General features: G+C 40.3%; 1 protein-coding gene across 6 annotated transcripts in view; it reads right to left on the bottom strand.

The window, feature by feature from the left end:
- Window positions 1-26,987, bottom strand: part of IQCH (IQ motif containing H) — a 60,358-nt gene that overhangs the window by 11,084 nt on the left and 22,287 nt on the right. For all 6 annotated transcript variants that reach the window (XM_090149176.1, XM_031587871.2, XM_031587872.2 and 3 more), the window contains 5 exons: window positions 25,816-25,991; window positions 21,946-22,218; window positions 19,909-20,100; window positions 9,209-9,329; window positions 7,613-7,899 (listed from right to left, as the gene is read on the bottom strand). In XM_090149176.1, coding sequence (XP_090005302.1) covers window positions 7,613-7,899; window positions 9,209-9,329; window positions 19,909-20,100; window positions 21,946-22,218; window positions 25,816-25,991 — 1,049 coding nt within the window. The remainder of the gene's footprint in view (window positions 1-7,612; window positions 7,900-9,208; window positions 9,330-19,908; window positions 20,101-21,945; window positions 22,219-25,815; window positions 25,992-26,987) is intronic.

The raw sequence follows: 26,987 nt of genomic DNA, 5'->3' as shown, positions 1-26,987 counted from the left end.
CCACTCTGAATCCAGACCTGATATCACACCTGTGCTTCCCAAGCTCAAAGTCAATGGCAGCACTATCTGGAACCTTTGCTTACGCACAAGCAGAAAGGCAGAAGGCAAATTAGACTGAAGGCGGACCATAAAGCAGCTGAGATAGAAAAGCACAGAAGCAAAGATGTAGTGCAACTGTAGCACATCTGCATGAGTGAGAACAAAGCTTGTGTTATGACAATGCATAGAGAATGGGCTGGGCATTTAACAGCAGATAAAGCAAACATAAGCAGTCATTGTCACAGAACAAATTCATTACGTCCTGGCAGATTCAGACAAACCACACAGAACATGGGATAGCTTGTATGTTCTGCAGAAGTTACTCAACAAATCTTATGTTGTCACTAACATGGACATCAAGTACCTGGACGTGGACATCTCAGCCTTATACCCTTGCCTGCAAAACTAATGGCTCTCATTAACAGAGTGGTCTGGCAGCCCTAATGTGAATGAAATAGGGGAAGATGCCCTTTCCTCCCCTCCCCACACCTGATTCTCTCCTTCAACACTGTACAGGAGGACAGCTACTAATAGCTACTTCAGCATCCAACCCAAGCCCTTCTATAGATATATGATCAGTCATAGCAGGTGCATTTTACAATGATATCACTGCATGTTTTGCTTTCTTAAAAACAAGGGTAGATCTCCAGAGCCCTGACCATGATGGGAAGGAAGACAAACATGGCTACAACCCACCTGTCCACCTCCTTTTATTCTGGGCCTGAGCCTGAGGCTGAACCACCCCTAATGCAAGTTAAAGCAGCCAAATGGTCATTAACGCATGCCAGCTGGGATCACCCCCAAGGATTCTTTTGTTGGCTCAGGAGTATTGCAGAACACAGTATTGTAGCCATGGCCCTTTCTGTCCTGGATATGTCCCAGATCATCTCTAATACAGAGAGAAAGAAAAGAGGATCAGATGGCATGAGATTCCAGCTTTTTCCTAGCAGGGGATTCCCTTTTGCCACAGAAATCCAGAAGTACCTTCAAACTCCCTTTGTACAAAAACACGAGACACAGGGCCTGGGCAACTTCATGTTCACAAGACTAGAACAAGATAATTTTTTTTCAATGTTATTAGTTCAGATGCAAGCCAGATCATTAGTTAGCTGATCAAATTCTTCAATGGAATGATTTCTAAGTCTCTCTCCAGTTCGTGAAGGTCATAAGTGCTCTTTGCAAAATTACAGCAGTTAAAAACAGGCAGTGTCTCTGGTGGTCTCAAGCAAGGATGGAAGAGCTGAGTCTGGCTGGTGGAGCTGTGTGAAGACAAGAGCTATACAGCTGCTTTACAGTGCTCTTATTCTGGAACTGGCAGTGGACATCTGTTTGCTGGCTCTATCAGTCTGGCATCTTTCACCAATAATAGATCAATATATGTTCCCAAATGGAAAGAGGTAGCTCATTATTATCATACTAAGCACATGTTGGCCATATTGAAGTTAGCAGGTGTCCCTTGAGTGTAATGACCTAAAATGAATTGTAATAAACAAAGAAAAAAAGCACCAGAATCCTCTATATCCGTGTCTAAAGGATTCTAATTAGGTAGACTCCATAGTTGATGACTTCTCATTTTCTATGAAGAAGTTACCAGCCTCATGCCAAAATCACATATAGCCACTGCTTCACAAGTGCTCTTTGGCATGCAGAACATTAACCAAAATCAGTACAGCCAGAGCTGCCATCAGCAGCAGATGTGGAGACGAACCGAGGAAAACCTCTCATGTAGGGATGGGGTAGAGAGATGCTGTGAAACAAGCAGGATGAGACATTGCTATCTGTAACAGACAACTGAAAAATCTGCTAATAGGGACGTGCAAAAAACAACAAAAACAATTCCTTAGAAACATCAGCATCTCCCTCTTTGTGGCATGTAGCTTTCAAAGCAGTCCAACAGCTCCACAGAGCTAGCGCAGGCAGAACAGACAGCAGAAGTGCTTTGGGCTGCTCTCTGAGCAGAGCAGGCAGAAAGTTCATTTAGGTTCCACTCTAATACCACCTACCGCATTTCAGCACCATTTTCTTCAAAGTCACACAAAGCAAGTGCCAGAAGTGTCTAGAACGCCTTGAAAATCTGAGCTGGAGGTTTGTTGCCTGTTGGATTATTGTTGTTTTATGTTATGAATCTATCTCTGTAGTTTAGAAAGTGATGTCTGTGAGGTCAGGCAGTTAATAACCAGCTGAGTTATCATCTCCTCCAGGAAATCAGAAGCCATTAGTAGAAGGCCCGTGTAAGGGTCAAGTGTAAGTAAAGCTAAAACAGTGATGCTGTCTTATAGCTTAACAAATATCTAATACTATCCTCCTTGTTTCAGGATATACACAATAAGGGCATCCTTATAAGGCTGCACGGCAAGTTAGCACAGCTTACACAGCATTAACTTGAGATCTGGGGACTTTTGGGACACCTATGTGTTCAGAAGTCAAACTGAAGCAGAGCTCGCTTGTGAAATCCAGAAGAGGTATTTGATTTTTCAAACAAATGAGAGTTCAGAGGTAACCAGATTTGTGTTTTTATACTGACTTATGATCATAAAGAAAAAGTAGAGGGCACGGGTTAAGATTTTAGATCTCAAAAGTGGCTTTAGATAAATCCATGTTAAAAAGAGCAGTTTAAAGCACATCCTGCACATCCTACAGGACTTACTGGCTGTTCTTCCAGGTCCGGAGCTGCTCCGTTATGCAGACAAGTCACAGTGATAGTGTAATTCTTTACAACCACCATAAAAATGCTTTGGCTTTAAAACATGAACTTGAGAAAGAAAGGAAACATAAATTCTTAAACAGTTGCTAAATTATAGCTTTTCTTTATCCAGTATAATTGTTTTTATCTGCATCGAGTATCGATGTCTGCGTTATGGTAAAGAGCACACCTGCTATTTTTAAAGAAGTGGTTGAATGACACTGTAAAAATGTCAATTAGTAAAATATTAACTCTACTGGGGTATTGAAAATAGAGCTCCTTTAGTGACTGTCATAACACAGCACGATTGCTCAGACAGCAGCGGTGGCGGGCAGGAGCCGGGGCGGCCGCCATCTGGTGGCTGCTGCCGGCATGCAGTGGTGCTGCCGGAGAACTTCAGCTCTTGGGCCCGAGCACCAAACTGTGCCTAAACGCTGCCCTGCTCAAGACTGGAAGGCGGTTAAGGAGAAAACCGCAGCTCTTGTTTGAAAATAACACCGCTGAATTCTGTGAAGAAAAACAAACAAACAAACTACGGGAGTAATTTTAGGATGCGTGTGTGAATATACAGAAGAATGCATCCCTCAAAGCATTAATTAAACGCTAGCGCCAGAGCTGACTGATGAGCCACAGAGAGCACATCTCATCTCTAACAGAATCCCATGAGATCTTCTTCCGCACAGTTTGCTGGAGTTACTTCCACTTCGTAGAGTCCTTTCAAGACTTCTGTGGGCATTTGGGACAGTGCTATCCCTTTGCTCCTTAATAAGCAACCTAACTCGGGGCTCTTTTGCTATTGCTGCAAAAGGTACGGAGCTGTCTAATCCATCAGACCACTACAAAAGGTGACTCAAAACCAAGCTTCTCCAAATTATCTGACCACACATCTATGGATGTAAGTTTGTGCATTCCAGCAGCCCTGCTCAATGAAACAAACTTATTCAGGTGCAGCTCTGTGACAAGCTGGGAGCAGAAAAGCTTCTAGTCAATACTACACAGGACTTTACTTCAAAGGGTCAAGGCCGTGCTCCTGAAGATCAGTCAGAATGCAGGGGGAGGTAGAAGTGACTTGATCCACATCACACACTTCATGTTTCTCCTCAGACCCTGGAAATGCCACAGATCCACGTCCCTTCCCGTGGGGAACACAGCGATATAACAACGTGTAGAAGGAAACAACACATCAAGGGAATGTGCTAGCTAACAGTCGCAATGTTTTAAAATGTTATAAGCAATGCCTTGTTGCTCATATCAAATTTATGCTACATGGCATTTAGATTTTTAAAGACTTCCAGAGTGAAGAGCCTGAAATTGAAATACATGCCAATCTGTCTTCTGCTCCAGAGTCCCCTTTGTGGGAGCATGCAGGGTGAGCATGTGTGAGGCCAGGTACTGCAGCATGCAGCTCCTCAGTCTGCAAAGGCAGAAAGATGATCTCACTTATTTGGCCCTTCACGTTCCTTAAAGAGTTGTATTTATGTGGCATGTAACTTTACAAAGGATTCAGGGATTTTTGAGTATTTAAATACTCAGACTATACCGGTAACAGATGTTCAATGATATATTTAAATTTTAGCTTTACTGAAAATATCATGTATCAGTTGATATTTTCCATAAAATATAACTTTGAAAGAACGCCTGAGTATACTACACTTCCAGGAAATGTATCTGAGCCTTTCAGCTACTGCATTAAAATGGGCACTTCTGGAATTAGTGAGCAAATGTTCTGGGAGTCTAATAGGATTTCTTGTTTGCCAAAAAAAAATAGTGCTTTCAGGAGCACAATCTTTTGTGTAATCTCTCTCTCACAAGACAGATGGCATCATTAATTGCCTCTGTAACTAGTTAAATTTAAAAACCTGTGCTTAAATAATGTTAAAGTTGTGGTACATGCTGACAAACAGGAAATATTAAGGTAGAATCAATCAGAAACAAGGGAAGAAAGCCAAGGCAGAACAGAAAGGAATAGTAGAAGACCACAATAAACATTGATTGATTTAAAACGTCCTTGTTCATGCCAGGAAATGCCACAACTTTAGTGATTTAGGAAGCATTTCTGCATTTTGGTGAACTCCTAACTTGAGCAAAGCAATTGGCAAAACTCCCACTGACTTCAGTGGGTGAGGATGTCACCTCTTGATCTCTATAAAGCAACTTTACAAGGAAGTTATTTGATATGGCTCACCCACAGTTCTAATTACAATGCCTATGCAAATACATTTTGGCATTCAAACTTTACTGCAATCTGTATTTAAGATTTCTCTGTTTCTCTGGCTTACCACAGTCACCCTATAGCAGAATCATTTACCAAAAGCCCCATTTTAAGCCTCCTCCGTGCTTAAAATGGAATACAATTATCACAGCACTGCCAAAGAGCCAGCTTTTGCCAGTGGATACCATATGCTAACTCTTGGGTTTTAAATACAAGCCCTGTGTTTAAAGCCTTTTCTCGTACCATACAAGCCGTGATTTTCAGGCATCCAGGAGAAACAGACACCCAGATAGATTTGAGTGCATACAGACACACCATCTTCTGAAAGTCCAGCCATGCAGCATTGCTTATCCCATGAAGAAGAGACATGTTTCCTTTTACAGTTAAACAGTTTCTCTAACAGTAAAGGCCGTAACTGAAGATTGTAGAAGACAACAAACTTGCTCAGATAAGTAGGTGAGTGCACAAACAGTATCAGAAGACCTAAAAACCAAGGAGATGCTTTGGGAATAAAATAAGTAATTGAGACTTGATGCAGAGATCTTAAATTCACATCCACGTGCAAATACCCATTTTGAATTTATAAGCACCACTATCCATCACTAACAGGAAACATTTTACTTTAAAATATCTCGCTTTCTTTAGTCTTCAAGCACAAGACCACTACCCAAATAGTGAAAGCTCAGCCTCCTCACCCAAATCTTCCTTTACTTTTAGTCTGGAATTATGCTTTACATTTGTACATCTGTCTTAACATTCAACCCTTTTGGCCAGTACCAACCAAATTTGCAAGAAAGTAATAATTTCAGATATATTAATCTCCCATGAGATTCCTAAAATAGGTAGCTGGATAGGGGAAAAAAACCTTTCTGGTGAGCTTGCAATGGGAAAGGCTGTGGGGTGACTTCTGCTGGAGAACATACGGGAACTTAATGTAAGGTATGAATCTATGGGAAACCTGGCTTCACTGTTCTTAAGTTCATTCTGCTAAAAAATAAAACCATTTGAAGTATTCAAAAATGCCCTTTATTTGCTTTTCCCATCATCTGACTTGTGAAAGAACTTGATAGATCACATTATGACAAGGAAATTTGGCCTCATAAATCAAACAAATGCCAGGTTACTGTAACATAGAAACGTGCAAGATGAATATTTGGTACAAACTGTGATCAAAACTGATCATCAGCATTCATGCCAGAGGTTACATTACAGTCAGACTAGATGATCTTAGTGGTGTTTTCCAATCATAATAATTCTACAGTTATTTCTTTAAATCCATTCTCTTACATATTTGTTCCTTGGCATTGAAAGCAGAGTGTGCTGGGACAGTGGCCACCACTCCTCTGCTTCCCTGCCATGCACTGCAGGCAGCAGCAGATTCTGGAGTCAATACCCTTCTCCTGTCTTGATTTATTACATTATTTTTTATCTTGTCAAAAGTTCTGATTCAGCTGACTGTGGTTTTACTGACGGGCTTGTAAATACCGGCAGGAAGTATTAGGGTCACTTGAATGGTTCTGATTCTGCCATTTAAAAGACCCCATTACTCATCCACACAGAACACTCCTGGGCAGGATTCCATGGCAGCATTAATTTAATCCCTTCCATTTTGCTTAGTTATGTCTGTTGTAAGTCACATAGTTCACCACTCCAAAACTACACTGCTTTCCTAGTAGCATTTACCTTTCTAGGAAATTTGAGGTGCTAACCTTGAAATATCATAATTTAAAATGCTATATTGTATAGTCCAGACCCCTCAAAACCCATCTCTTCCCACATCAGTGCAATATGTGTCCATGGTGTGAAGCTTTCAGTTTGGGAGAAACCATGCTGTCAGACACTACTAGAAAACTGAATTTCCTGTTGTGTCACACAGTACCTGGATTTGCTGATCTTCTACAAAAACATTCTGAAATACTCTAAAGCAAACAAATTACTGACTGCACGCACATTTGCGCTGCAACAGAAAGTGGTGTGTGGCCTCAGGCTGGAATGACATCTCACACTGCTGTGCTGAGGACTCCTATACTATGCATACAAAGGCTTCACAGCTTCACAAGGGTGAAGATAAAACCTTTCAGAGCCTGTGCAGCACGGGTAGAAGCCCTGCCACCACCATCCTATTTGCCAGAAAGAACCGTCAATATAATTTCTTCTTTAGATTCATCCTCAAATTGTATCTGTATTCTTACAGAGACACAGTCTTATTCAAAATCAATTCAAAAACAATCCCTACAATTATTCTTTTGCAGAGCAAAATACAAGAGATTTGGAACATTTTGAAACTAAAATACTCTGTGTGTTCTTAGCCATGAATCATCAGCTTAGTGCAGGATGACGTTATTTTTGGAGAAAGCGCTCACTGGAAGGAAAAAGTATAAATATTATTTTCTTCTCATCCAGCTTTGCAAGAAGCCCTTCAGGCTTTGTCGGGTTGTTTCTTGTCGAGCAAAACATTTAAAAGGTTCCTCAGGTCCAACGGGCAGAGCAGGTCTAAATTTTTATGTTACTGTTAAAATAACCACCGGCTCTACTTACCTCCACGTGCCTCACTGCTCAGAAATAAAGCGTTCAGAAGGGCAAAGTTTTTTCTGGATAACAGTTTGGAGTCAAGTAGGAAAGCAGGCATTTCCCCATCTCAGAGGGACATTATGACGCATTGCATCCAATCCACTCACCTGCTGTTCCATTGTTTGTGGATGAATGAAGGTCACAAAATCCACTGAGAAGTAACCAAGCACTCCTTTCGATTTACAGGCTTCTCCAATTTTTAAGCAGAGTGAATTAAGAACTGCTGGATCAACAGAACTTTGTGGAATGGTAGTGCCAGATGATCGCAGAGGTCCGTCAGCATGGAGCTGGTCTCCTGACGACACGACTTTTATCTCGCCCGTTGGCTCTATCAGCATATCCACTGTAAGGTTTGTGACATTTTCTGAGAGCGGGAAGGCTTCTATCACACCACCTAGCAAGAAATGAATTAGCAGTTAAGCTAGTAATCAAATTCACATGTGATGCTCTTCAGAGTGCACAGAATGAAACCATCCAGCTCCTATTGTGCTCAGACATTGCAGAGAAGACTGCTATGGAGATACAGCAAGTAAATAAATGCAGTAGGAGCAGCATAGTAGGACCCATGAATCTCTTAGAAGAGGAAGATCTCCTGTACATTCTCCATGAACGGTTCAACCAGTGGCTTTTGATCTGCAGATCCTTTGCAAGCAGTTCCAAAATTGAACTATATCACATATTTGACAGGAAGAATATGCTCTTGGGCAATATGAATGACCTTTGGGCTGTCTGACAGCACAGCCAGAAGAGCAGTGAAATGACATTATTGGGACCTTTGGTGAGCGGTATCTCCTGCTAGGGAGTAATCTTGGAGATTGCCATTCATACAGTGGTCTGAGATGCATCGTCTGCCTTTCAGTATTTATCCACATAGAACATAGAAAAGCTGACAACTTCTAGCATGGCTGTCTGTAGGAAAATCACAAGCGTTTTGGCTTGGTGTTCTGGATTTGCCATTACTGAATGCAGGGCCTCAAACTTAGGATGAACTCATATGTAACAAAAACTGCTTTTATGTTAATTGACACCGTTTTCCCCCCAAATATGTTCAAAGCTTTTCCTCACTTTTGTCTCTTCCACAAAGGGATGTACAAAACTGTATTCACAGTATACAGAACAGTGGCATATCAGAGCAGAATTATCATGGAAAGTTATCACCCTAAACACAAACACTGCACTTCTTCAGTCTAAAATTTGGCATAAAAATACAGGGGCAAAACCACGTTAACAGAGGATACTAACATATCTCCTACATGCTGATTTGCAGAGTCCAAGTGATAGTTTTGTTTGCACTGCCTGTAATGGACAAACCTGGGATCCCTTCTGAGTTCCTCATCAGTTGGATACTGCAAAGGTGCCATGACAGAGTTAACACAGGAAGCGCTGATGAGGTCTCAGCACCACACAAATGAGACTTTCAGCTCTCAGACTGGAACTAACCCAGGATTAAGAAGCTGATTCTTATTGAGTCAGAATTGTGTGAGAAAGGTAAGCCAGGATTAAAACAGGTTAACTTCTTCAATGAGATGTACGACTGATAGAATAGTCGCCTACAATTCATTCGCAAATGAACGTTTGAAGCGTAATGGAGAAATAAAAGGAGATAAATATTTAAATGGGCCCAAGATTAACAAGAATATGGCATACAATATGGTATAATTACTCCTTATAACACTTAACAGCGGCTTTGCAGTCTTATTTACCTTGACTAAGAAATGTTTGGAGGAATTTTTCCCATGTAGGGAATCGTTTCTCATTGACTGGCTGTACGTGCTGTGCTAAAAGGCCCGGCAGCTCCTGGGAGATCTTCACCAAAGCTGGCTCCTGCAGAAACAAATTAAATAGAACCACAAGCAATTTTACTACAGAAATGAAAACTGCTTGTGGGGTGATTAAAAACCAGGCCTCCAACAGGCAAAAAAAAAAAAAAAAAAAAAAAAAAATGTGGTTACTGTTTACCCACAGTCAGGAATCCTTTTTTTAATTTTTCTGCTTACTACTCTTCCCTCCTATTGCAAATTGTTCTTCTCTGAAAGACAGTTCCACCCCCCGCCTTCAGCATAGCATCTATTTCATTATAATTTATATCAATAATTTGATCTGGCAACTGAAAATGCTAAGCACTTCGTAACTGCTTAGTGATCAATACCAGCAGTCAATAACTTCTACACTGTTTATATTTCGAAACTGAGCATACTGAAATAGTCACATACACCAGACATACTGTTACTGGCTCTATTTATGTTTAAGCTGTTATATAAGTGCAAACACCCTCTAGTTACAACAAATAAATAAATGAGGGAATAATCAAACACAAGTTTTTAAAATGTTTCATTTTCCAGCTTGTAACAAATTCAGAAGTGTATTTGTGCCTTTATCTACGGTAGAATTTGATCAATCATGTTCTAGATGATAAACTAGCTTTTTCCTTGTATCAAGTTCTTCACTGTGTTACCACACAAACAAACCAACCCCATTAAATACAGAAACTAACTGCATTGCTTTTACTGCTCAAAACCATCCCAGAAGTACACAAGCATATAAAGTGCAAGGACCCTGACTCTATTGCTTCGGGCTCCTTTCCTTGCTGCCTCATAAGCATTCTCCTGCTTCCCTTGGGTCTCTTTGCTTCTATTTTACATCCTCTCTCTCTGGCATCCTGTGCTTCAGAAGATGACCAACTCTTCCTCTGATCTTGGCACCGTCCTAAGCCACAATCATGCTATCAGGAGCTCTGGAGGAACATGATAAAACCTTATGGCTAACACTTAGGAACTGCAAAAAAGGAAACGTTCTCTTTTTACATATCAGTGAATTTAAAGAGATCGGCTTTGTCATGAAACACATGATGTAATGCAACCAAAAATACAAATTGATAATAATCTTGCTGCAATTTATCTAACAGAATGAGGAGGATGTGCCAATAATGAAGGTACAGATTCCACATATAGCAGACTTAGATACATCTTGGTCCTGGGCACAGCCTGCCTGTGAGACTTTGGAAGGTGACTTTCTCATGGGCTGTCCAGCCATAAAAGGGGGGTGGGGCTCCTATGTCCTCAATGAGGAACTGATGGTGATCATTGTGGTCTCCTATCATACACTACAGACAAAGAAAGTGATTGACTTTAAATACCTTGGAGAGAAATGTTAATAAATAGCTTAAGTCAGTATACCAATATACTAAGCATATACAGGTTTATAACAAAGACAAAGGACCACATAACGAGCAAGAACCAAGTTCAAAATTTACCCCGATTCAGGTCTCACACCTATAGTTTCCTTACAAAAACAAATCCGTAACAAGAAATTAAGGGGTCTGATACCTCAACTGACTGAAGCAACAGAAAAGTGAACAAGTATCAGTTGGCCTTGTCTTGTTTTGTATTCATGTTGAAATATTGCTAAGGCAAGAAGTCGCAAGATCAGGTGGTTTGTTGCACAATGAAAATAAAAACAGCTTTGAAGAGAGGATCTGAGCCATGATGAATGACATGGAGCTGCTGACCTACACATCAGTTTGCACCTGTCAGTGCATTCAGCAATACCTCTGTCACACTGAGCCTCATCCCTAAGCCCTAATGCCTTTGGGTATTGTGCAATGAACTTTACTGGTTCATAAATGGAGGCTGCTGGCAAGACAGAGACCATTTACTTCACCTGTACATACAGGAACATCATATGCCACTACTGTCTGTCCACATGATGGACCTCAGAAAAAACTCCTGTAGTCCTTCCTCACCAGCCTCAGTGCTTCTTGCGTCAGTGAGGTCAATTAGCACCGAAGGGGTCACCAGCTGAGGATGAGCTCAGAGCCTGGCAGGGCCATGTGGGTGCCCATGGCCCCAGCTCAGCAGCACCCTGCAGCTGCAAGCTCCATTTGGACAAGCTGACTGCAAAATGTGCACGCATCCAAACCAGCCACCTTACTGTTTTTTTTTTGTTTTGTTTTTTTTTTTAAACAGAAATAACTAAACCAAGGAAATCTGAGAAATGTTCTGGCAAGATCAAACCCATTGTAGCAGTGCTTTTAACAAGGCATGCCTGGATAATCAAGGTATTCACAGAAGGGAGGCAGGCAGCCGCTTCATAAGGATCAGCACCTGGAGTTCCAGCTGAAGGTTTTTTTTTTTGCAATGGTAAGCTCTAAAAAGGCAATAATCCTGATTATAGGGAGTTTTAGTAGGCAAACGCCAGCCCAGATCCAACATTCCCTCACGAAGGCAAACCTTTTAAAAGGATCAGCGCTCTGTAGGCTAATTTCATTTAAATGGGACGATATCTCCAGCAGAGCTTACTGATGTTTTATTTCTTGATGTGGCCCCAAACAATTCAGAATCATAGGCTGAATGTAAACAGGGAGCGTTTGTTTGAATCTTTCAGCTGATGTTTCTTAGCACCAGCAAAATACAAGCAGCCCAATACTGTTTGCGTTGTTTGGAAACCTTTAAATCTGTCCATATGTTTTGCACCTTTTTATAATGATGAGTAAGCATGAAAAATTGACACCTTTTTCCCTCTAAACACAAAATAATTTCTCACCCTTCTGCATGCTGAATTTTAAAAGGCTTTTTTAGAGTAGCAGTTGCAAGAAAAAAATAGGACCAAATGTGGCATATGTTGAAGGCACTGATTGGAAATCTTCTTGAGAAAGATCAGTCAACAAAGAAAAGCCTGTTGAGAAGATAAGTAAATAAACAGAAAGAAGAAATAAAGTTAGACCTAGGAAGAAAGACCTAGGGACATAAAGAGGCTGCCGAGCAGAATGCATGAGAAAAACCTGGGGCTTTTTAGCTAAAAATCAGATGGAAAGGAAATTATTTAGACCTTGCAAGCAAATAGAGTGAAGAAAGTGACTCCAAATAAGTAAAGCTGACTGGGCCAAAGAAGAACAAAATAACATCCTCAGCAATACAAAGTACCCGTTCTTTGTTGAAGTCAATGAAGCTATGGCAATTTATGCCACTCCAACGGCGCTATGACAATTCACACCATTTATACAGCATATCCTTTATATTGTGATCAGTGGGGCTATGATAACTTATTCCAGCTGCCTTGATGTGAACTGCTGCAGCCCAGCTTATCCTTATGATCTCAGCAACACCAGCAAACATGGCAAAATTAAAAGGTCTGGTAGCTGCTTTTGAACTGCAGTCCAAATACATGTAATTATTTTCTGTTTTGCAAACTGAACCAAAATGACATTTCCTCTAATTCGTACAGGTACCTGCTGACCAGAACCACAATCTGCCCTGCTGAACAAAACTATTTGAAATGCTTATCACAACTGAAACGTTTTCAGATGTGACATACCGACTACCCCGCCTACTTAAAAGTTTGCAACCTGATTTAATGCCCGAGCGTTTAATTCTAAACTGCAAATTTTAAAATTAAAAAGTGCCATTTTTGCCTTCCATGAGCTGGAAAAGTACGTTCTGATAGAAGGTAACATCATGTAAAACAGCCATCATTACCAAGTAACACAAATGTTTTTCGTATGTAAAATTGCTTTGTAAAATATTTGCTCCATCTGCTGAAAGTAGCAAAGACAATTTTCCCTGATAGCTAATGGCCCATTTCAGCTGTATGGCAAGCGATTCGCCGTGGCTGCGACTTGCATTAAGTAGAATGGCGAAAACAGCGCACAGAATTCTCCACTTATGCAGTATTATCTACTCACTGCTTCCTGAGAGCCCGTCCCTCATTACCACGGCCTTCGCTTTGGATCAGCACACAGGACTAGGGTTGCTTTGACTCAAGAGGCTTTTTGTCAAACCGAGGCACATATGCTACGCTTCAATCTAAAAGCACAAAACAGCCACTTTCCTTGACGACGAGAACAAGAAGGTTAGTTCTCTTTCAACTTTCCAGCACTTAAACTGCTGTTCCTTTTTTCACACCACATGGGGCCATGGTTTTCTCTTCTGGCTCATGCTGTCACTCTGCACGCTGAGGATTTCAATATATAAAGATCAAGCACTTCTTTTAATTCTAAATTCAGTTACACACGCGCGCACACAAAGCAACAAACGCTGGCCGAGTCCAAAACACCCCTCCCAATTGCTTCGGGTTCATTGTATACTCTGCTACTTACCATACCTCTATTGAAAAGCACATGTTTACATTGTGCCCCGAACTACTTCAACATCTGCTAACAGACCAATAAAAGATAAATAAACCAGGATTGTTTAGAAGGAGAGATCCTTTCTATTTCCTCTGAACGCTCCCGAACTGGCAGCAGCAATATGCTGTCGAGATCCCCTTTTGTAGATGTCATCTCAGAGAACAATGTATGCAGGGAAATCAAAGACAAAACCACCGCAGCAAGAAGGATCCTGAAAGCTCCGTCAAACAATTCTGTGGCTTTACACACAGCACGTTAATTGGAGATGAAGACAATTTCATTAAATAATCTTTCTTCCTACTCCAAAAAATACCCTATGTGCACTGTATTTTATGCGTAAAGGTATCTTTGGCAAGAAAGTGGCCTCCATTTTTCAAGGCTCCCCACCTGTACCTTCAGAGTGAGGAAAACGTGACACAATTTTCCTACCTTCCTAAAAGCCATTAAAAATAATGGTTACGTCAATGTCTCATGTTTATGTCAGACACAGTATTTGTAAAATCGGGAGCCTGGGTTGATTCCCCTCATCCCACGTAACGAGATAACCAATCCTTGGGTGCATCTTTTCCAAATTTTAATCAATCTCTGAAAATACACCATCAATTCAGATACCCTCAAATTAATAAAATTTTCCTAATTAGTTTCTTTTTGCATGTTTCAAACTCCAAAAATTTTGCTCACTTTGTTTTTTTTTTGCCCTCATTTCTGGCTCTTTTCTCCAAAGAAAGGATTCCAATGAATTCCAAACAATGCCATTTCAGAAAGAAAAAACGGCACCGTACGGATAATCCACAGTCACTCGCCAGGAATGTTATCTAAATTGCTGAGCTGTAACGCAGGAATTGTCAGACAAAACCTGCACTGCATTTTGCAAACAACACACACTTAAACTTTCTTAGAGCTGCCTATGTGCTCCTTTTTGGATTTTAGCAAAATAAACATTTTTAAAATAATCCAAGCAGGCATTTTATTGCGTGAGAGAACATTAACGGATTTCAGACTTCTTTAGTGCTCTTGCTTTATCCTCTCCCTTCTACACTGTTATTGCTAAAAACTGGCAGTTAAATTCAATTGATTCAAAATATTCGGGATCCATATGGCCTCAAACCCTGGAGCTGAAGTTCTGATATTGCCTCACTGCTGTTTTCCAGCATTTGCCTCTACTCTAGTCCCCAGATGGTGGAAGTAACATTTAAACCTCCTTTCCTCTGCCTTGTACAATAGACCTTGGCACCATTTCAACTGTTTACTCCGGTAATTAACAGCACTGATACCACAACAATTACAACTCCTACAATCTTAACACAATAATGCTATGAATTAGTGAGAGCTAATGGCTGGAAGGTATAGTGGTTCCAGACTGCGAGATCTGTGCATTTTTAGAATAAAATAAAAGGTACAAACAGCACGCTTGCGGTAGACAATGATTACCTAGTAATTAGTTTACACAAAGCTTCCTATTTAATGGCAAAACGCTGTAATTAACGCGTGACAGAAAATCAAAGGGTACTTTGTAAGCATATGAAAAATTAACACTGCAGGCCTATAGCTTTATGTACTGATTAGAAGCATATTAAATCAATAGGACATACACACCAACAGCTTGCATATCTGATTATTCCCACTCGCAGGAATGGATGTCGTGGGTTCCATTTAAGCAAGGACTACAATTGTCAGGTCTTGGTTTGCTTAGGATTTAGGAATCACCCAAAACATCGCTTCGGCAGCTACACAGAGATACTAATACACTGAGTAAGAAGAGCACTGCAGATAGCTTAAATATTCACTATCTGCAAACGATTCAGGATACATTGCTGACAGAGCACTATCCATAGCAGGAAACAACCTGCAACTGTTAAGTTTCACCAACAATGAAGTTCTCCTTGAAGTCTTAGGGAATCTTTCTCTTTTTCTACTAAATATCATATTAGACAGAAGAAATTTTAAACGCTCGTCAGAAATCTGCAAATGCATCTTCTGTGTTTCTGCCACAGATCCTGGCCCTCTTCAGGCTGGAAAGATCTGCACACCTACAACTGTGTGCAAACAAGGGCAGCATGGCAGAGCCTTGCTTCAGAGCCCCTCTTCTCCACATGGTTCAAAACCAGTCAGAAATCAGTGTGCTGATGGTGCCATGTTTCTGTGTCTCTTTGACAGTACTATGGGTGGTTTTATTTTGAGCTGCCTATAAGCACACTCTTTACTCTGAATTCTTCCTTCAGTAAAGAAAGAAAATACGGTACATAAGCTTCAGGTTTCTTACAATGAATGCAGCTCATTCAACCAGCTAAAAGCTTCTTCATCCTGATTTCCAGGCAACTGCAAAGTTTATCTAATTACTTGTTACAGGGCATTTGAATGTTGACCAAAACCACTTAAATTTGAAGAAAAGCCCATAATTTCATAGCATGTTAGCTTGGCCTTTGAAACTGTAATTTTTCAGAAGCAATCCACCAGCATCTGAATAGCGCTTCATGCAACTCAGATCAAAAGTTGGATTTTCTAAATTTACTGCCTTTTGAAAAGATTTTGATTTTCTATTATGCATTTTAGTGAATTAACCAAGATACAGTCTATAGGGAAAAGAAACTGTGACAAAATAGGGTGACACAAATGGAGACAACGAGATTCAAACACTCGAACATTTAAAACAGGAGGCTGCCCAAGCACATTAAATAGCTTTTCCTCTTCTACAACAGATACTTAATGGAGACTTTTGAAATGGCTGCGTAGCTACGGCCAATTACAATGGCTCATTCAAGAGATATTTGTTGCCTGGTTTTGTGTTCTATTTTTGTACTTCAGCTCTTCTCCACTTATCCCCACACATCTCTCCTTTTTTTTCAGTCTGATTTTACTTACCTTAGGGTTGCTGCTAGGTAAACTCACAGCACGTTGCTGATGGTGGTTAAATAGGAGATTCAGAGTAATAAAAGTTAATTCTGAAATTAATTTGACTATTGATCTAATCTTGTTGGAAGAACAGAAGAGGTGGTGTTAACAGGAAGGCAATGTCATCCTGCATCCAAAAGGCAAGCGGACTGCAAGTGACTGAGGTTGAGTTAGGAGGCACTGCAGACTTCGACAGCCTGCTGTCTATTCCAAAACAAGACAAACACCTCTAATAACACACGTTGTAAATTATGAGTTAGGCTGTGTGAGGTCAGCTTAGCCTCGAACCTTACCTCTGCCAGCGGCCACAGGTGGGTGCCCAGGTAACAGCATAAAAGCAAAACAGCATATTCATTACCCATATACTCTCCTACCCCCACCATCCAACAACTCACAGTTCAGAACCCCTCTAAGCCAGGTACAGTCAGCAATTTTAATAACCAGTAGTTTTCTCTTTCAATAATTTATACAGTCTCTCAGCAAGGATCCATATAAACATAGGTGAGATTTTCCCCAAATCCTGAAAAAATGTTAACTTTAAAGAAAATGTTCCTGGCTTTGTAGCATGCTTCGGAATACTATCTTCTAGTGAGCATTAGGGTTATCTTCCTGTAGATATTTCAAATGCCCTCATCCAATTGTCCTAAATACCTTCTCTACTGCATTTTCATTATGCTACTAGTAGCAGAACCACTATTTCTGCTATGAATGGACTAACTGAAGCTTGAATTGGTACAGAAAATAGGTTGGAAAATCATGACATAATGGCATAAGAGCATCTACAGCACAGATATCATGTATGCATTTATTAAATGGTTACAAAACTGAATTTATTTGCCTTCTCCAATAATTGTTCACATTGCAAGATACACTCAAACAGATGAGGTTTCTCAGTACTTTCTGACCTTTTTTGGTTGTAACTGGGGTCAGATTCTGATTTTCACACTGACAAATACCTTTTGAAATGGCCCCCAACTGCCAAATGAGCATACATGGTGACAGCAGTTCTCTTGATATTGAATACAGTTCAAATCTGGGCCTCAGGATGACATTTTTGATCAGCTGGCAGACTTATGCCAGCCTTCAGAAAGATGAAGGCCTTACAGAGATGTTCAGCATAGTTTGTGAGTTCTATTCCTTATGCAGCTGCAAAATAATTAATCGCTCGGATAACTCAGCTGTTGCAATACGTTAACAAGGTAAAATACATCAATAATCTTGCCCTGCATTTTTGCTTGCCCAGTGCTGTATTTGAAATGAGGAACCTAAAATCAGTCTCATTTTCAGATGGAATCGATTTTTACACAATTCAAACTCAAAAACTACATTATTTTTTAATACCTTGCCTACGACATACCAATGAGGAAAATTTGGGTATCGTGTCTTAAACTGCTATGCAAATGATGCTATTTGTAAGTATTAACATAATTTAGTGCTTACAGTCATATCCTCATTTCTAATAATTCTACCAGAACGGAGAGTCTTTTCACTGTACTCTTAGCCTGCAGGATAGTCTTTCATCAAAAAGCTGAATTTTTTAATAACCTGCCAGCATATGTTTTGTATGTGGCAGCCTATGCCGATGACACAATGTCTTCATTATCCAAAGAAGCAAGAATACATACTGTAATAGGACGTTAAAGGATGCCTGTGCTCATAAACTAACGCTTTGATGTTTAAACGTGTATCATTACAATGGTATTCCTTAACAAAGGATGATTTTAATCCTCTGCTCTCAATGGCAATACTCAATGGAGACTGCAATTCATTATATATGAGAAAGGTTTCCCATGTTAGAAAAGAGGGCTAATCTCAGAAGGCAGAAACACTTGAACGTACAAGACACTGAAAATTGCAGCAAGTTTCACTCTGCCAAAACTCACTTGAAAACTGGTCTGGACGTATGGAAGCTGACACTAGAAAATTAAATCAAATGCATCATTCCATATATAGTTTCCAACATATGACAAATTATTATGTTTAAGGGCTTCTGAAGGATTGGCTCCCGGCCGCATCAAATCCTAACATAAACAGAGTATGAAAGAGAAAGCAGAGAAGGCTGGCTATCACTACGTCCCTTTATTCAGAGTCACTTAGCCACGGAAGAATTAGGAACGCTAATATAACTCTAGGTAATAACGCTTGCAAAGGGAATTTATATCTGCAAAGAACCAGGCTTTGTGAAACTGCATTTCATCGTGTCTTCTCCCTCCAGTTGTGACGGTGGGAGCAGGATGAGGCCATGATCTGGTAGCTTCATGTTCCAGATTGCTCAGTGCCATACTGTTCTTCCACCAGGGCAGCTCTCCAGGGCTCTGCTTTGTATTGCCTGCCTTGTGCAGAGTGAGGGATCCTCAGCACTTAGGAGAAATGAGCGCTTCAGTTTTACATGATAAGCTCTGTTTTGTTATGTGGAATTATTCGGTCGCTGTCAAATGCAACAGAACTGTAAGCAGCCCAATTTGAAATTTTAATATACAATATAATTCAATCAAAAATTTCAAAACAGTTTTGATTGAATTAAAAAAAAAAAGATCAAGAGAGCTGTAATGAGTAGTTTATGTAAATTAAACAATTCTTTCTGTACACATTCCTTCTGGCTTTAAAACCATTACGTGAGGAATGAATCTGGCACTGCATACAGAAATATTAAATGCTTACTGAAATTAACACGTTTAAATACCAATGAATATTTAAAGTACAAATAGTTCTCCGAATACCAGAACTAATGAACTCTAATTTCAGATCAGTTTTTCTGTGGTTGAGATGCACCATCTTACAACCTCTCTCCAGCATGTGGGTTCTTACCCATCTCGTAGTTCATGAGCTCATGCCATACTGCTTCCCTGTGAAGTATTTATACACTCCCTCTCCTTACCTGAACGCCTGCTGTAATGAAACATGCAGGAGCCTAATGTGCTCTGATACCTTGAGTGTTCTGTTTTATACAGATGAAAATTGCTAACGGGTTTAAAAGTTATCAGTGAGGAAAGATGTACAGAAGTAATAATTCGTAGCAAAACAGAATAAAAGTTACCACTTTGTAGTTTCAAAGTGACTAGTGCTGTTCACCATATTCATTCAATGCTTTTGTTCCAATAATTCCAATCTACCTATGTAGCTGTAAGGCTTCACCACCTATAGAAACTAAATGCTTTGTACTGAACTCATTTCCACAGTTGGATTTCAGACATTTGCTTATATTTGGGGCTGTATCTTTGCTTTAATTTAAATTACTGGTGCCTACTAGTTTGTACAATCTACTCCGAACTCTGCAACATCAGCTCTTGCAAGCATCATGTCTTAGACTAAAGAGTTATGGTGAGGAACAACCCCAGCAGGCTATTAAGAAGCCGGGACACCAATCAAGATTCCTTTCTTACTTACGTGTGCCCACTTCTTACTCCATGTCTCAGGGCTGTGCTTCTGACGTTCCTTTAGAACCCAGTGGTAGCACTCCAAATGCAAGATAATATCACAGAAGGCAGTGCCGTTCCCTCCAGATTCGTCATTCATTTTAAACAGCCAGCGCTGCACTTCCATGTTGTCCACAATCAGCTGGCTGAGAGCACTGACCAGCTGTGGAGCACACAACGACACGAAGAGCTTTTGTACTGTGACAATATCACACTGGTCTTGCTTTAGACTCCCCGTTCCCAAACATTTGGAGATGTATTTCCTAGCTATGGTTTCTGTTTCTTAGAGCTACTCGGATTGCTGTTATTTCAGATACTTAGCAAAAGCTGAATTCTTCTTTGATTAAGAATTTATGGTCTTCGTGCTGTATTGAGCCCACTTGGGCAGAGTACCTGCCAGCAACAGAGCACCTCCTGTAGTTCATGGAGAGAGTATTCTGCAGAGAGATCTGCCTGTCGAGGCTGTTTTGTCACATCAGAACCTCAAGAAATGTCTCTGGCAGGGAATAGCATGGAGCGGGCTGCACTGTTTGCAGAATCAGAGAAACAGTTGTGCCAGATTCCAACACCAGCCGAACATCTGTGAAATTTTCCTGCTGGAGAGTTCATTATATGGCTATAAATATATGAAGCAGCTACAAGGCAGGCTTTATTAAAATGCTAATTATTTATTTGTATATATACACAGATTTAAATGGCTTTAAAATGCCTTCTGCCCAGCTGGTGTAGGATGCAAGTAGCTCCTTTGAAATGGCAGATGCCTTTGAACCCGGTAAGAGTATTACCAGATCTTTTTGATTGGCTAGAAGGTATTTTTCATAGCAATTTTGGGGCCTTCTGTTGTGTGTTTGGGTTTTGAGGTTTTTTTTGTATGTTAGTTTTCAGTGAGCTCAAATACAATTACATGTGTGTTTCAGGTGTCATTATTTGTGGCTTTTGAGAATCCCGTAAATGTGTTTTTCTTGATGACTCCCCTACAGTAATGAAAAGGATCAATAATACTGTAAGGACTGTAGCAATCATAAAGAATTATGTGCTATCTTTAAGTGAAAATTGAATTGTGTTTTAGCATAGTGTCACCTCGCTTTGATTATTTAACCTAAAATATCAATATTTCATACAAGCAAACAGCTGCAGAACTTCCATAACACTGTGCTATGAATCAAAAGTATTAGATTCATGTAAGTTAGTTATTTAACAATAAATCAAACAGTCGTTTTACAGATCATTGATCATATATTTATTTCATCTACTATAAAAGCTGTGATGTATTCGAGTAGCTTAGGCAGTTTTCAGTGTTAAAGGTGATTAATAAAAAGCAAAGGAATGTGAAAAACCTCTCGAAGCAGTAAGAATATCTACTGATTATTTCCCTGGGTTCTATCAACACAACAAAAACGTTTTAAATAGAATCATTACCAATCATACTTAAATACATAATTACTAATTATGAATGTTCAGTGTCAACTGAACACACTACAGAAAACTCTCGTGCTTCGTAATTTCAGTTTGCATTTTGTTCTCTTTCTTGTTATGCTGGCAGGACAGTTGAACCTATCAACGTTAGCTGCAGATATGCTCAGTAAAACCCAAATTGAATGGGCTGACTTCTTAAGTGGAAGAAATTTTCCCTTCATCAAATACTTAGTTTTCCAGAAGCCTCCGTTCTATTTTCAGTCACTGGTAAAACTCCTATTAATTTCATTAGGGCCAAACTTATTCCATGGAGCATCAACACAAGCTGTTTGAAACAACTGAACCAAAAGGCCTTATGTATTCTCAAGAAAGAATGTGAAGATATCAGAACAATTGTACTGCTTCCTGACTAGGACGTGAATTGCATTTACTTGGTTAGATACGGCCAAAAAGAGCCCAATCTCATACGCGATTTAATCAAACCTACTTAGGCTCTAATCAATACAGTCATGGCAATTGTACAAAGCTTGCCTCCTATCAAGTGAAAATAGGCACCTGCACAGTGACACAACCCAGAGCACGTCCTGCTTACCTGTTCGTGGCTGTAGATGTCAGATTCTCCAGGAGGGGTTGGCACACAAGCACTGGCAAAAATTCGTTTACTTCCAGACTTGGTACTATAGAGATGAGCCACTTCTGGCACCGAGCCCAGTATAGGCACATTTAACATGTCAGCCACTGCTAGATCATCTTTGTGGGGAACCCCTCCGACAATGTAGGCATCTCTACTCTGGATAAGGATTTTTATTCTTTGGATTGTCTTGGGACTGTACTTCAGCTGAGTGGCTAGGCACATGTGATGCTTCTGTATAAAGATAACATTATTCTTGTTAAAAGGTGTTCTTTTCAATTCCATGGACCTAATTTATAATGTTACACACAATAAATACATTATTAATAGCAGGCTGGGTTATGACCTATCCTGTAGCTTAGCAGTTTAAATTGATAAAAGCTGTTGGGGTGAGGCTCCATAATCGTGCACATCTTTAGTGTGTTGGAAATGGGCTCACTGGGAATAGAACTAATTACTACACATCTGTATTTATTTGATCCATGCGGAATTATCCTTCTGTCAGTCGGCAGAGAGGCTGGTGGCCTTTGGATAATAGTGATTCATCTCAGCAACACTGCTGGCATCGTTTAACTCTAAAGCGCCTAAAAATCAATACAAAAATGAAGAAAAACCCCTATAGCAGAGAACGTATTTCACCATACAGTTCTGCCGTATTTTAAGCAATTCTCTGAGAATAAAACATTTTGATTTACTAAAGCTTTCACTGATCACATTAAATTACTGGGGATATACGTTCCCATTATACAGTAGTTCTGATAGCTACTGTCAATGCAACCGCAGCACACTCAAAGTGAGAGAAGTATTTTTTGTTGTTTAAAGGCAGAAGAGCTTCAACTTTCGGGGAGGAATTTAAAAAAAAAGAAAAAAGAAAAACTTTTTTACACTGACATTTTACCTAAATGAGGCCCTTGTCAGGAAAGCGTTCCTTGTCAGAACAGCCTTGCAAGGGATTGCCAGGCCTGAGAAACCCAGCTTATGTTCCTTCAAAGAGCCAGCTGTTCTTTTACATGGACTTAGGAAGAAATACTGCTTCCACTACTTGGCTGGGGCTGATGGTGGGAAAGGAGACAGGGGAGCCCTTGGAAACGCACAAGAGGAAAGCTCTTTTGACAATTGCCCAGCACTTTCTTGTACCAAACACACAGCTCCAAGAAATGCCCAAGTCTGTCTGTAAAGGCGCCAGACCTACTGCAAGGAGAGCTGGGATATATCTCCAGAAATGAGAGACTTTCCAAAACTCCAGTAAGAAAAGGGGAGTCACAAGCCTAAGGGCAAGGAGAGAGACCATTAATGCTCTGATTCAGTTTCTTTTCTCTCAAGCACCGCTACAAAAGCATGGAGATGGCCCTTTCTGTCGGTCTGGTGGCAGTTCTGCCGCACAGAGAACAGGATCGATATCCATCCTCGGTCACTTGCTCCCTGGGGCACAAGCAGTGATGTAGGGACGAGATTTGCTTTGTGTCTCTCAATAATGGATTTTACAGTTAATTAAGGAGTGCAGGAAGCAGGCTGTAAAACCTAGTTCATTTCTGTTTTGAGAGCAGTATGGCTGCCATGATACATGGCAGTGTGAGCAAAAGCAGGTAAAAGCAGGAGAGCTGACTAATGCCCAGAATTCCAGCACAATGCTGCATGGAACAATGGTTAGTGGGTTAAGCAAAACATAGCTCTTGGTTCTCAAGCCAAGAGGTTTGTTTTAAACTTCTCAAGCTCCGAGAAGCTGAACTTGGCATCAGCTTCACCAAGATGGCAAAACCACCACTCCCCCCTTTTGAATTTGCTGCTAGCTGAGAAGCAGCAGAGCGTATCACGCTGCTCCTGGCTGCACAGAGTCCCACGAGATCAGTCTAATGGCTAGCATCTGCCCAAGGATGCAGGTGTAGGGACAGCCCTTTCTCCCAGTCTCCTTCCTGGAGACACCAAGGTCACTGAGACCAGTGGGTGACTAGCAGCAGTTACACGTACGGATTCTTCCACACATCAGAAATACATTTCTAGGACACATTAGGCAAGGGATGGAAGAAACATACGCTTGGTGAAAATAAGGTAGTTTGAGGGTTTTGCATATAAAGAGGTGTACTACGCTGAACAGCCATAGGTGTAGCTCAACCTGCAACTGCCTGTTGTTATTGATGGCACTAATTTACTTCTCAGCATTCAGTAACTGGGTGAGGAGCACAATCTGTATCTGTGAAAGAACCACGCAGCCCTTGAAACTATAGCTAGCTCGCTATATCAAAGCATGTAAACATTTCCCAGCAAATCATAGCTGCATAATAACAGAGTTGTTTGCTCTTCATCTGGAAAATAAGTTTGTTTGGGATATTTCAGCAGAAATTTGGAAGAGCAATAGCTATACAGAAGAGATGCATGCTTGAAAATGATCTGCTTTTACATTGGAACTGCTTCAACCTAATCACCGTGACCAAAATTGGTCATTAAACCCATTTTTCATTCCTGTCAGCACATCCGTGTTGAGCAGCACATTGTTTGTCCATAATATGATGTGCTTTAGATGATATTTTTAGCATGTTTCACACTGAAGGTTTTTTTTAAAGTTTCCGCATTTTGTAACTAGTACTGGAAAAATAGCCTGGTGTCCAGAGGGGAAAAAAAAAGAAAGGTACAATAGTCAAAGTGCAATTGAAAGGGAACAAAATATACCACTGGTATTTATCAAGGATTTACCTTCCAAACAATATTACTTTTTGAAGGTGAAGGGTCAAATTCTGGCCCTGCACATTACAGACTGCAGATTACAGCAGCATTCAGATGACAGGTGAGTACAAAGGAAAGCCCAGCTCCGTAGAACACAAAGAGCAGCTTGATGCTTTCCTCCAGCTTCAGAGAAAACAAAACACATTCGTATCTACAGAACATCCTTTAACTGCTGCAAAACCAGCCAGCAGCACTGACTCAGCGCTCCCCTGCTACGCCGTGGAAGTAACAAGCACTTTTTTCCAGGGTGGTTTCAAACTACTTCAACAGAAGTTGGTTCAGACATACACGTGTTATGCTACTACAGAACTACACTGTAGCTTATTTATGTTCTGATTAATCTCAATCTAAATATGGTACAACCAATATTTGTTCAACAAAATAACTAGAAAAGGGTTATTAATATGTATATGTATATTGAAATCTGAAACAGGACTTAGAGCTTAGATATGAGAGATATACATGTATCAGAATTTTATAGATATCAGATGTTAGCAAGGATGCTGTATAATTAATATTTACAATATAAAATTCCTTTCCACTGTAGTGGAGGATCACTGCACTGCAGTGCCATCAGAAATGCTGTATGTAGCACACAGTAGCTAGGTCTGTTCTTGCTTTTTGTTTTTTTTTGCCATGGCCCAGCACATGAATTTAAAAATGGCTTGCCAGATTTGAAAGTAATATCTGCATTATCTAAACAATTCTAAATCCTGTTCTTTCCAAAGTTCTAAACTGGACTTAATTGCAAGAAACGTTACTAGCACATGAATGATTGGATGCTGGGCTACCCAGGAATAAAGTTTGAGTAATAAGAATGGTTTATTGCTCTGATCTGCTTACAGATATAAATCTATCAAGTTCACAGTCCCAAGCATACGGTACGAATGGACAGTGGTCTGCAAATAGCAGATATAGGACGATCTCAACTAAGTCTATAAACTAAACCGGGATATTTATTTCCAGTGCTCTAACTAGTAGTCTAATCAGTAAAGCCCTTAAACTTGCAATAATATTTCACTGATGTGTACCAGAGCGTTACAAGTTATAAAATTTCCAATTTAATTTTACTGCATCCCTCAAGCTGTAGTAATTAGAAGACAAACTCACAGGGAAGCTGTTTATAGCTTCAGGGGTGAGAATTTTGAACCTGTCCTGCAGGTCACTCATGTCCTCAGGGTTCCCAGATCTAACAGCTGCCTGCAGACCCAGGAGTTTATTGTAATACTGCAGTAACTCCTCACTCAGACGAAGGGGGCAGATGTAGATGACGTCCACGTTGGCATCTAAAACAAAGGGGCACAGTGCTCATTACTGGGAGAAAGGTAGACTCTATTCAGAACTGCAATCTGACGATTCCTGATCATTTGCTAACAAACAGCCTCGCTAAAAAAGCGCTGAAAATAAACCCGAGATTTTTAATTCCCCAATCTTTGCGGTTTAACTGCTTTTTCTGCGCTTCAGCATTTCTCTGAAGACAGGTCAGCAACCCAAAGAAATAGCTAGTTTCCAGAATTCAATCTGCAGAACATATTGGGGGCAGAATTTTGAAAGAGTGGCAGGGGGATTTATCTGCACAGCTCACATTAACATCAGTGGGAATTGTGCACCGCTTTAAAAATATATCCCATTAACTTCAGTAAATTATAAAACTGAGCTATTAAGTTTAGAAAGCTGATGAAATCACAATTTCATACGCACGGCCTGTTCCTTTTCTTGTCCTGTCCACACAAAAGCTCACGGTGGGATACCATTAATAACTATTGCTGAGCGTGTGAGTGTGTTGATTAGCTAGTTAAATACCACAGTGCAAAAATCTGCTTTTCTGCATGTAAAACAACCTGATCTGTAAGACACCGACTGCACAGATACTCAGGGGTGAGAAAGAGAAAGTCGCGAACATATGCCATTGTGGAGGAAAATTTTAACTACTATGCTCTTCTAAAATATTAATAGATGACTTAATGGATTAATTGCCTTGTAAAATTAATAGAATATACTGCCAAAAAGCACTCCTAGATTTTGATCCAACTCCTGCATAAATCAGTAGGAACTCTTCCATTGTCTTTGCTGGGCACAGAAACAAGAGCCCTGAAAGTGCCAGGGACAACTGCCACCACGTGGCATCAAACCAGGAGCAATGCAAGGGTTGGAGTAAGCAAACTCTGAACCTTAGGTTGTAAAGGAATACGGTACCCCACTTATTCACTTTGAATTTGGTGAATGACATGCTGCAACACATTTTACTACTCTTTGTGCTGCCCTATAAAGAGATATCCAAG

Source organism: Phasianus colchicus, chromosome 12, assembly GCF_987193195.1.
Source record: "Phasianus colchicus chromosome 12, bPhaCol1.hap1.1, whole genome shotgun sequence".
Lineage (NCBI taxonomy): Eukaryota > Metazoa > Chordata > Aves > Galliformes > Phasianidae > Phasianus > Phasianus colchicus.
This window is presented reverse-complemented; position numbering and strand designations above follow the sequence as displayed.